The sequence below is a fragment of the Chlamydotis macqueenii genome, chromosome 5, assembly GCF_036417535.1.
Source record: "Chlamydotis macqueenii isolate bChlMac1 chromosome 5, bChlMac1.mat, whole genome shotgun sequence".
NCBI lineage: Eukaryota > Metazoa > Chordata > Aves > Otidiformes > Otididae > Chlamydotis > Chlamydotis macqueenii.
Genome location: NC_141560.1, coordinates 8326852 through 8339524, shown reverse-complemented (window position 1 = coordinate 8339524; position 12673 = coordinate 8326852). Strand labels below are relative to the sequence as shown.

Genomic DNA, 12673 nt, shown 5'->3' with positions numbered 1-12673 from the left:
GCATTTATTTAATCTTACATGCTGAAAGCTCTGTTATTTTCAAGTGCTAGTGTCAAATGCATCCTAAAAGATTCCACACTTTTTGGGTACCAGGAGGAATTTGCACATATATGATAGTAGAACCCACCAGGAGCTGAATGTAAACAGGTAATCTGAAGCTTAGAGTTTGCTGGACTCATTCATGAGAAATGCATTCTAGACAGAAACCCACAGAAAAGGTATAACAACAAGCAGAAGTTTATTCTATAAATAATTTCATTGCAATGAACAAATTGGAGAAGTCTAAGTAAAAGACAGAAAATAACTTTCTGTGGACCCTCATGAATATCAGTAACATGCAGAGACTTAACACTCTGTGGACAGCAGCAGTACTTTGGGTAGTGTGAAGCTCTGGTCCACTGAAGCAGCACAAAGCTCACCCTAACAGTTCATGATGTTTAGCATTACCACATGATTTTTTTTTTTTCCTGAATTTTGCATCCTCCCAGCACTAGGACAAAGTCTATAGATAGATACTTTGCTTAGAGTTGCATCCACATGCTACTGCTAGCATGCAATGTACCTTCTCCCCTGAATGGATACTGTCACACACGGCTGAAGTGCTATCTCTGTAACAAACAGGGTTTGGAAAAATGCCACTGAAACAGATATCCACCAAAAATCTAAGAACGGGTCAAAATGGAAATATGCTGTGAAAACATTTTGTTTTAAATGCAGTTCTTCCAGAAAGTGCAAAGGTTCCTGCCAGATCACCAGCAAACTGCCTAGCTAGCTGTCACAGGCCACAGGCTTCAGCGCTGTAGGACAGGCAGACAGGCGAGTAACTTCAGGGCTGGAGAAATCTAGGAGGTCACGATGCAACACTCAAGGACACACTCCTAAATGTCTTACCCTGCAAAAAGGGTTCTATCCATTTTGGAAAAGGATTTTCACATTTCAAAGTTTTCCTCTGAATAAGTACAAGGCCACATTCCAAAAGTGTGAAAAGCTCTGTAAAACTCTGCCCAGATCCAATTTCAAGAGGTACACTATTTTCTGGTGATTTACCTTCACCGCTGCTCCTTGCAGGGGCGTTGGACTAGATGACCTTTAAAGCTCCCTTCCAACCCAAACTATTCTATGATTCTATTCTAAGATTCTATGATTCACCATTCAATAAGATGCTTCAATTTTTAGAGTTAGCTTTACCTCATACACTCTCTGTTGCTCTTGCAGTTCTTCAAACCGTCTTGGAATATTTGTTTTTAGGGCCTCTTTCATTTTTTCTAGGAATTTCATCCAGTTTTCACATTTCTGAAGAAATTTCTTTTCATCATTTTTGGTTTCCTCAAGCACACTGTAAAACAAAAGAAATAATCAGAAACGGTTGTGGTCGTTGTTGTTTTTCTGGATATGTTCGCACATGGTCCAAGGTGGTGGTTAGCAATACTAACATAGCAGGGTTTTGCTTGGCACTTTGCTACCTTCTTTGCCTATGAACATCCAGATTTTTGTTTCAAGTGACTTGGAATGCAAATAGCCACTGAATAATCCGGAGTAAGTTGAAAGGGCAGGAATTCAACTTGAAAAGCCCCTGAGAAAGGGGCTGGTTTGATTTTCCTCACAGAAAAGGAAATGGTTAGTAGTCATTTTTTGTTTGCATTTCAGACCTGCAGCATTCCAGAGCAGCTGCTGTATTCTGACTCCAGTGACGAGTCAGGCTCTGCATTTTCTTCAGGGTGAAGTCACTGAGTGGCAGCTTAATGCTTGCTTCATTCAACCTCTCTATGCTTGGAGAAAGTCCAGCAAGCTCCACTGTGTGATTCTGAAAGTAAAAAAAAAATTAATTGCAAAACATACAGCCTTTCTTTCATTTCAAAGAAATAGAGAAGCCTCTTCTTTAGGAAGCATCTGAACGTTACGCATACAAAATGCTCACCCAAAACCCCCCAACATTTCTGTGTTAACTTCAAACAATTTAGGAAACAAAAAAGTCACAATTCATAGGGCCGCTTTTTCCGACAGTACTGAACAGACACTCAAGAGTTGGTACTTGCAGTTTTACTTTGTACCGTACAGTGAGGGCAACAGTGTAGCTCCCGAGCAAAGCCAGGATAAAAATACATCCCATCAACCTCAAATCTATCAGATTTTCCTCCCCTCCATGCAGGCGTTTGGCCTGCAATGCATTTCTAGAGTTCTTACAAACGTACATAATTGTGCTTTTTGTGTTTTGCACAAGATTATAGTTACTCTGATGGAAGTGCTTTAACTATGACACTTAGGACAGAAAAAGCTTCTGGAAGCAGGCAAGAGCTGGTGTCCTACAGACACTTAAATCCTGAGTATGTATCTTCCTGTACTTGGGAATCCAAACATACCATGAGCAATTCTGAGCTGTCTGTTTCTCCCTCTAGACAGAGGTTGTCGAAGGTGTCTGTGCAATTCTTGACTTGACCCTCCAGCGTTTCAAGGCAGTTGTTGAAATCCTCCAGTTGTGAAAGCTTGAACTAGGGTAAATATTGCATGTTTATGTTAATTATGACATAATATACATATTTAGTATAGAAAAAGCAGCAATAAGCGGTATCATCAGGAAAACAAACACGTTAAATGCAAATTCCAATGCCTACTAAGGCTTGTTAGAGCAACACAAACAGGTAGGAAGGGTGAAAACCCTTCCTTCATCTGTCCCTCTGGCTTCATGTATTATTTCTTTACAGAGCTCATCATGTTGTCCAGCTTAATTTTACTGAAATTTCATTTCAAGTCAAGAACTACAGGGCTCTCGTGAAGAAGTTACCTCGCACAGACAGCTAATTTAATATTAAAAAAATACCTCATATTCATCTAATTTCCTCTGCAACATCTTTTCCAAATAGTATGCTCTGTGGAGCGGCTGCAGCTTCCCCAACAGCATGGCTTGTGCAGCTGTCCCAGCCTGCTGTTTGACTCGATCAGCCAGCACTGAAGACTGCATACAGCACACTGTTATGTTTTGAAGGCCATGCTGTAACCTCTGGTAAGGGAAGGGGAAAGAAAAAAAACAAGTCAGCAAATCAATCAGATCGTCATTCATGTGCCACTTTCATTTAGGATCTTTTGTTGCTGAAACTAAGCTCTTTCTGTTGATCTCCTCCGGGAGCCAGATTCAGCTCTGGTGAAAGCTTCAGTCTTTTCTTGGAGGATAATGGGCATTGCATCCACTGACTCTAGTGCTGGTAAAGGCACAGTTCAAAGCTGAGTGGAACACCAGGCAGTGGGATACTACTGCTACAGAGGAGATCAGAGGGAGACATCAGCACATCCCTCTCTACAGAATGGAAAACTGGCCCATGCTGCAGATGAGAAATGCTGTTATGTTACCAACATACCAGTACTTCGGATCCCCTAGTGACTGAGGACTATGGTTCTGGTTTTATTTGTTCCCCTTTACTACAGAAATGATTCTATAAAATTAAGCTCTAAAGGCAGTACAATAAAAGAGAGTCATTTTATACTCGTTCAATGTACTTGATTTTTTTTCACCTGGACAAGGAATGGGAAAATGTAATCCTCTATTGTACCTATTTCTAGAACTGTCATTTACTTTTAGCCATGAAACTCCCTGGAATTTGCCACTCTATATTGTCTTTTCTGTGAGTAATGAACAAAGATGCTTTGCTATCGAAGAGCAGACATGTTTCCCTAAAAAGCAAAATGGCTCTCAGTCCCTGACCCCTGTCTTTGGAATGGATCACATTGCCAACTGCCACTTCAGCCACTTAGTAAATAACCCATTTTGATTTCTTATTCTCGCTGTGTGACTATTTATTGTGGCGACAGAGTTCCATAAAACCATAATCTTTCCTAATATCTACTAGAGGAAAAGATTAGAGAGATTAAAATACAGTTTTGTAATGCACATGTGTTTTCAAGTACACCTAACTCATAAGCCGTATCACTGATCCCCATACTTCTAACTCACCACTTTCAAAAACCACAATAAACTCCGTGTGTCCTACCCACACACACCAGGACAGGCTCTGCAGAGCTAATGGCACTCTAGTAGTCGTGCCTTGCTTAGTAGGTGCAAAACTCTTCCCCCGAATTTCCAGAACATGTGATGCCTTTCTGCAGACATATTGATGAAGATATGTCATAGCCATTAATAGATCAGAAGAAAGTGAAAACGTTTTGGTCTAAGCTTTGCTGCTGTCAGGTTTTTCTGACACAGGAAGAAATAGATGAGTTCCCTTTCCCATGATGTAAAGTTTCTTAATTGGCCACTTTTAATGGAGCACTGTGGACTTCTTCCAATATATGCCTAGAGGTTCATAAAGCATGGTGAATCATTGCTCTGTCCCGAAATAAGGATTATTACATTTCTTTATTGCAGTCTGAAGAAACCAAAAATGTCAGAACCTAATGACAGCTTTGCTGCCTGAGAGAGTCACATGTACCCTGTGGTCTCAGCATGAGATCTCATTTGCCTAATGTCAAAAGCATTTAGAATAATCTAATAAGCTCAGAAATCTGTGAACTTATCAGACCAGGCCAAAAAAAGTACCAAATAAAACCAATTTGAAGACTGTAGAAGACCTCAAGATGTTCCTGTGTTCTGGAAAACTGGTATTTTTTTCCCCATCTGTTGTTCTAGTAGATATTCTCTCTCCTACCAAGATTTTCCCATGAAGGAAATAATTTCTGGTTTAATGATTCCTTCCAATACAGGCCTGAGCCTTTATACAGCCTTTATGCTCCCTTCTGCTCTCTTCTCATCCTGTGCTAACTCTGGTTTGGTTTGGTCTCAGGATCTGGTCAAAGTATTTAAACGTGATACAAAGGTGTCTGTTAATAGAAAAAACCCACAAATTTTATGTTTTCCACTGGCTGGATTTGGGGAAGAAGAGAGGGCAAAGGTGTTCTTTTGGTTTGTTTCTCAAAAATAAATCCTGGTTTGTACCAGGCAGCAGAAACACACTCATGTACCTTTATATCCTGTATCCTCTGCATCAGGGTTTCTACCACGTTATCCTCGGGCACGTGAGCATCCAAGAGCTGAGCGCACTGCTCTTGGTGCTGTTGTAACTTGGCTGCTGCTTCAGTGCATGAAGTATGGAAGGGCTCCCAAAGCTGCAGGGTCGCTTGCGCTGCCCGCAGTTGATCTGTGATGTCTTCATTTACCGAGTCCCACCTGCCAACATATCAAAGGATAAGAGCATTTTCCTAGTAGATTCTCCTCCACAATACGATGTGATAGGACAAGGAGTAATGGTTTTAAAATAGAGGGAGGTAGATTCAGACTGGGCATAAGGAAAAAAAAATTTACCATGAGAGTGGCGAAGCACTGGCACAGGTTGCCCAGAGAGGTGGTGGATGCCCCATCCCTGGAAACATTCAAGGGCAGGTTGGACTGGGCTCTGAGCAACCTGATCTGGTTGGAGATGTCCCTGCTCCTTGCAGGGGGCTGGACTAGCTGGCCTTTAAAGGTCCCCTCCAACCCAAACCATTCTATTATTCTATGATTTGGTGTAGGATTCCTGTGGGAGTTTCTTTGCGTTCAGAGCCGTGTTACTGAAAGCCCGCTGACGTAGCACCATTTTGTGCTCTGTGATTCATCGCAAAAAAGGCAGCATCAGCTACTCCTCACACAGGTACCCTCAGTCAGGTGAGTCACATTCATATACATTTAAAAATCTGACAGACATTCAAGTCCTGCCTTAGTGACTTTTTTTTTTTTTTAAATACCAGTAACTGGAGCTCTTTTTTTTGCAAGCTTACCTAGTGTGTGCCTCCGTGCACTTCTGTTCAATAATCTCTGCAAAGGAGGGGGAGCAGTTCTTCTTCAGGTTACTGGCAGCAGCCTGGAGCTTGGCCAAACTTTCTTCACTGTTCTCCGATTCATCTTGAAGAGACTGTAAAATGGATTATTGCCATTAGTTGTGGAGATGAAGGACCTAAGTACAGCTTCCTCTATAGATTGGTAGGGACAGGGTAGCAATAACGCCATACGTTTGCAGCACAGATTAAAATGTTTGTGAAAAATGTAACACCTGATCCTAAAAATTAGGAAGCTAAAAGAGGTGAAATGGTCCAAGTTAAAAAATCATTCAGGAGGCCTGTTTTAAACTGAGGTCACTTATTTGCTCTTCAAGAAACAGCTCATTTAACAAGCCCACAGCCTTGAACTGATTAAATTAACTAATCAATTAACTAAATTAACTAACTAAATTAATTCACTAGAAACCAAAAATGTTTTTATTTTAAGCCACTGTTTGAGGGAAATGTCTACTGGCAGTAAAGTTGGCTTGACCACTCCTGTCCCTGGCTGTGTGTTCCCCCTCCTGATATAGGCAATTGCAGAACCCTGCTGTGGATCGTATCCAGATTAAAAATAAAGAGGGTGACGGAAGGAAGGAAGGAAGGAGGTCCCCAGTTCCTCCCATTTATTATGTGTCCCCAGGTGAGGATGGAAAGCGCTTATGCAGGCTTTACTGCTGACAGACACGTACCCGGGATTCACAGCCTCAGTTCAGTCTGCACCGCTTCTGATATAACTTGACAATAAGCCAAACCAGGCCTTATTTACACTGAAACAGGGAGTCTTTACACTGCCTTTGACACTTGTTTAAAGCCAAGTAAGGGGATTTTAGCCGCATCTGTAAAACAGATCGGAGCCAGGGCCAGCCTGACTGCCTACTCTGGATGCCCCACTTAGGCTCTGTAATAGCCAAGCAGCGCAGCAGGACGATCCAGAGCACTTACGCCTGGCGTTTATGCCCAGCCTCATTCAGAGGCTGCGCAGGGAACTCCAGCTCTCTGGAGAGTGACTGAACAGCTGACTTTGCGCTGGAGGAATCGGAAACGCCAGGCTCAGGGATCCCCCTGCTCTGACACAGGGCTGCTGCAGCCACCCAACCCAAGCCACAGCTTTTGGGAAGGGGAATCCTGGGTCCGGGACCTTGACTCCAGTGCTGTGTAAATGTGGAAAGATGCTTTAATGCAAAATGTGTCCGTGGTCACTGGCACAGCGGCTGGGACGCAGTACCCCAAACAGAGCGTTCAGATCCCAGATCTAGACATGGTCCCTTCACCAATTTTCTCCTAGGTCCCTTTCATTTCTGCACTGAGTTCCAGCATCGATGAACAGGCATCTCCTTCCAGGTTACACCACAGCCTTACGGCAGGGCATTTCCCTGGGAACCGCAAGCGAAGGGGCAAAGTTCCTTTCAGCCAATGAGCCGAGAACCAACATCTTTCACCGGAATGGTGAGAAACCTTTAGGCAAACACACACAGCGATGGCATTAGGTTTCCTTTTGCCAGCTGTATTTTCAGCCAGATTTCCTGCTGTCCATGTGGATTAGACATGGACTGAGTTGACATTAGCATGAGGGATGGTGGTGGAGTGCACATGTCCATCTGGACTCTGTAGTGCAAGGGAGCACGAGGACCAGGTGCTTCATACAGGGATGGCCTCCAGCACGTGCAGAAGAGTGAAACGTCAAGGGATCTTTGCAATCCAAAACAGAAGCTCTGCCAGCCCACAGCAAGGCAGATGTGGTAGCACCTGACCTGTACGTCTCTCTTGAACCTTGCTGCCTAAACAGCACCAAAGCTGCACTTACATGCTAAATAAAGTAGGAAGTCTAAAAATAGTTCCAGTGCCTCTGGAAATAAAAGAAAAAAAAAATAATCCCACTGACTTCAATGGCACTCTAATAAAGAGGAAGTTGCTCAGATAATTTTTTCTGTCTTTTTTCAGTGGAGCTTGTTTGTTAGATTAAAGGCATAGAAGGAAGTACAGAAATAAGACAACTTCAGTAGATTTACCTGGAGAGTTTTGACTTGGTTTTTCAAAGCTTCCAGTGAGACCACAGAAGATTTGCATTGCTCTATGCAGTACAAATATCTTGTAGTCATCAGGCTGACTTCTGCGTAAACTTCGTCATATACTCTCCACTGCTCCGTTACTGACTGCATTGAGGTCTTTAACTGTGCAACCTGCAAATGAACCACTTCTGTTACTGTTTCTTGGGTAGTCCTGACCTATAAATCACCTTTAAATTGACTTAAAAATCTATGCTTACTCTATGACAATCCACAAGAATTTCACAAGTTGGAGTATTCTCCTACTTGGTAGGGAACTGTGCAGGCTTCAAACCAAGCAGTAAACAGTGTTTAGAGTGAAGTATGAGAATTTGCTGGAAATAAAAATTTAACCAGAGTTCAAAGTAGCACTATTCTGTCAGCCACAACTCCAGAATGACCCCAAAAGTAAAAAGTACTGAAATAACGAACTGCTTATTCCTTCCTGCCAAAATCAACCTGAAGTGAGAGGAAGCTGAGAGCCTTAATCTTCTCAGGAAGTAGATAGCTTGATCCAGAGATCAAGTTTCCTTTTCATGAAAATGTGAACAGAAATTGTTTTGTACGGAAGAAGACGCTACTACAATCTCTGGAGAGCTATCATCCCTCTTATGCCATTGTGCTCTAATAATGCAGGCCCACCTGAATCTCAGCCTAGGAACTTCAGAATTCTCATATAAAATAACATTATGGATATCCTCTTTGTGTTCTATGTCTCTTTCATCATTACAGTCGTTTAATCTACATGGGGGCAAGCATGTTTCCATTTGCCACATACTCCTAGACACTGCAAACACTACAGTCCTTCAGTGTGATTTGTCATTTTTATCTTTCTGTATCAGGTGAGTATGTAAGGCATGTCCTGGGTTAGACAAAACATTCCTCTAGTTCAATATCTGTGTTGAGTCATGCCAGTACCAGATGCTTTGAGAAAAGCAAGCAAACCAAGCAAGCAAACCAGTATCTCTCCATGAGCCCTGGCAAAGCCAGAAGCCAAATTTCAGTTCTGACTATGCATCCACACAATGGAAGATGAAGACTTTTCTACACCGTAGTGCATGCTCAATAGACTGCACGGATCATTGTATCCTAGTTCCAGGCATGCAGGAGTAAATGGATTAATCATTCCTATTCTCATTTGAATCATGGGATAGGTGGGAGGAATCTCAAATTGCTTTTTGTAGCCTGCAGCTAAATTACTGCCCGCACAAGGAAGATGGAAAGACATGGTGCTCATTAAATCTCTCTGGGCCACAGGCTCACAATCTTGAGATCAACCTACAGACAATACAATCGAGGTACCACATCTCCTCAGACCGGTATTTGAAATCACAGCCTGGCTCTGCTGAGAGCAGTCACCCATGGGAAGAAAGCTGCACTCGGTGTTTCATTGCACATGCAGACAACTAGGCTGTAAGAACATTCTGCAGTTTGTAAGTTTGATATTTAAGTCCTAAAAATACTCAAATTAATGTGACCCTACATTTGAGGAACAAAAGCAAAGCATTTATAATAGAAAGTGTAAGGGAATCTTAACTACAAACACAATCACTGCATCACATGTCATCCTTTACAGGACATGGTTATTTATTATCACAAATTTAAATCCATTAATGTATTTATTATTTTATCTTCTGCATTTATCAATTACATCTAGATAAAAAAGATCAGTTCCAAGTACAAAGATAATTTAACTCTAAATGCAAACTGCTGGGGAGTAAATTTGCATGGGAAACCAATCTGCCAGACTCTCCCTGAAGCAACTGGAAACTCCATTGGATTTGAAGACAGCAAAAGCCATCCGAGCGTGTGGAGGAAAGAGTAATTGGGAGATGGAGAAGCTACAGTCAGAGTGGGGCAGCAGTAGAGGCAGCTTCCACCAGCGTACTACAGGGGAGAAAGACCAGGGTGTGAAAGAGAGGCAGATCGAGTAAGAGTGCTTAAGGTTTCCACTTTCCACTTGACAGAAAAATAGCAGTGCTATTTCCTTATTTTCTTAAACTGCAGATGGGAGTCTGTTCCTCCTCCTCCTGTATTCAAAATACTTTGAGATCAGACTTCCTCTTCTCTCTCAACCTTGGACATACATTAATTTATACTATGGTACAGACTTCAAAGGAAGATCTTAGGAAGGTTTAAGTGTGAGCAATAATTTGCATAATTTTTTGTACCAGCTCCTGCCATCTCATGAAGCAGATTAATGACACTAGTGATAAGAATATACATTGGAGGAAATCTGAAGGCAAACAAAGCTTTTACCTGGCTTACAATGCTGTCCATCATTTCACACAGCTCAGCTCTCCTGAGAGACAGAGTTTCTGGGGTTTGTTCTGCACTGCCATTCAAAGCCAAACTCTGTTTGAGCTCATCAAGAGTTTTGGATTTAGTTATGAGTTGGTTTTCTAGCTCCTAAATGAACAAAACAACAACAACAAAAAAGGGAAGATAAAGATCTTTTAATGAGACCATAGGAAAAAAAATTCTTCTGTGTGAGGAGCTTAGATAAACATTCCTTCTTTAAAACCAATTCTGTGTAATTCTTCAGCCATGCAACACCACCACTATTTCAACTCTGATACAGAACAACTGCTTTACAGCCGTTCAGACCGACAGTGGCTGCTTTAGACGGTCTCCTGCAGGTAGAGCTAGCATCAGTCCATTTAATGTCAGTGTCATTTCTGGACATCATGCTTGGGAAGGAAATCGTAGGGAGCTAATTCCTCAGCAGCCATACAGGCCTCTTTGTACCTCTCCAGATGTAAAAGTCCTTCTATTAGTGCAGGTAAACTTTTCCTTGGGCAAGTTAGCATTCAGGTCCTCCTCTGCTCCAGCAGACCAAGATAGGAACTGATTTTGCAATCTGGAAGTCCCTAATATCCTAAAAACTTCTAGGAAGTTATTTTCAGTTTGTCCTTTTAGTCAGAGGCTTTCTCCCATAGGAGAAATCCCGCTGAAATCAGTGGAGATGCCTGGGAGAATAACTTCCCCCCTAACACAATCAGCAGGACTATAAGCTAGTCTTGATGTGCTGGGGAAAGCTCAGCGACAAGCTCTTCACAACATGAGTAAATATCCATACACACAATGGGCTGTAACATTTTCCTATGACACAATGCTTAAAGCCATGACCTTTTTTCTCCCCACTTACTGTCCCCAAAACATTTTCAAATTTGGACCTCATTTTATTGAGCAATGGCAATTTTCTTTATATTTTTTTTTCTGTTAAAATCTGCGCAGTTCTTTAGTCTGAATTCAGCAAAGTGCTAAATATGTTATGGTTTTTTTTTTTACCATTATATCACATATATAATGCTTTACCTTGCAATCATCTAATGTGTTCTGAGCAGAGATCAAACTTGCTGGGGTTTGTAAAGATCTCAGTCGACCACTCTGAATTTCCAGCCAGTTGCGTAGAGTCTGTGCTTTGTTCTCGTTTTCAGTAATATCCTCCAAAACATGTTCCAGCTCCTGCATCTGAAAGTTACAGAACTATTTTAACTTACTGAAACCTAGAGGTGGGCAGAAGCAGGGCTCCTCCTTCCATTACAAAATCTGAGATAACAATATTTGCACTGAAAATACTATTTATAGAAAATATTTTGAAAGGAAAAGCTAAAAGGTTTTACTGGCTCTTTAGGATCTGACCTTTTCCCTGGGAAGGAAACAAGGCAGCGTGGGTTCTGCATCTGGCAACCTGCGGACCCGAAAAGCTGGGGAACCCTGGGCTACATGGGCACATTCATATGGAGCCTGAAAACCTCAGTCTCCCTAAAACCCACCACCAAAGTTACTCATGGGCAAGGGACCTCAAGTCTCATATCTTCCATTTTGGCCCTGAGGATCCATTAAATCTTAGAATGCAGTTTCTTGAAAATGGTTAGGGGAGGTAACGTTTTTCTCCCCAACAAAACTGAAATTTCATCATGGGAATTTTCAATTGTGCAGGAACTGAATTTTTGACTTGAAAATGTTTCTGGAAGACTTTCTGAGTCAGAAAATTTGGGAATTTTCTGTTTGATCAGCAGTCTTTGTATCTGGATTCAGGGAGGGCAGCTTCTCCCAAAGCCCTCTAAGTTTGAGAGAGAAACAGAGATGAAAGAGGAACGTGCTGGTAGAGGGATTCGTTCCAGCAGCCTCATGTTTCCATTTTGGGATGCTAACCTTCTCCTGGTCTTTTCTATATAGCATGAGTCACACTAGCTTTTCTGGGCACTGGGGCACACGAGCTCCAGCATATAATTCTGGATGCATGGATTATTTCTAGCCTCACTAAAGTAATTCTGAGGCACTGCCTGAAACAGGTTTTCTACAAAGAAACACAGAAGATGTGCTGGTACAGTTAGTCTACACGTAGAATTTGCCTATCATCTTCAAAGCACTCCACTCGGAAAGTGCATTTCGTTACTGCAGGAAGAGGACACAGACACAGAGTAACCCATTTCCAGTGACCCAGGAGGGCTGTAGCAGGGCTGGGAACAGATCCCTGCTGTCCCTTTTCCAGCAGGGTCATAAGTCCCCATGTGAATGTGGCTGTCAACACTACCTACTTAATAATTACTTTTTTGGCAACTCCAACTGCTACAACAGGAAAATGAGTGGTAGCTTAATATATCCCTATTTCTCATTCCCATCATACGGCATGTAGAGGGGTTGTTTAAGTTTTTGGTGCTGTGTTTGCTGAGCAGGGCCTGGCTGTTTGCACCAAGCAGTGTAGCACCTCTCCTTTCCACAAACCATCCAGTGTTTTCTCCCATTAAGTTTTAAATGCCTCAACTTTCACAGCACCCAAAAGCTTCAACAGATGTAACTAACAGGGTCCCCTGCAGACACTACCCTAAATTCTC

At 42.1% G+C, this 12673-nt stretch overlaps 1 protein-coding gene across 1 annotated transcript in view; it reads right to left on the bottom strand.

Moving 5' to 3' along the window:
- LOC104486276 (nesprin-2-like) overlaps positions 1 to 12673 on the bottom strand; it is a 67271-nt gene that overhangs the window by 41528 nt on the left and 13070 nt on the right. The window contains 9 exon segments of the mRNA XM_086750170.1: positions 1189 to 1336; positions 1650 to 1804; positions 2361 to 2489; positions 2819 to 2998; positions 4951 to 5155; positions 5743 to 5876; positions 7794 to 7964; positions 10089 to 10238; positions 11148 to 11303. Of these exon segments, the coding sequence (XP_086606296.1) occupies positions 1189 to 1336; positions 1650 to 1804; positions 2361 to 2489; positions 2819 to 2998; positions 4951 to 5155; positions 5743 to 5876; positions 7794 to 7964; positions 10089 to 10238; positions 11148 to 11303 (1428 nt within the window).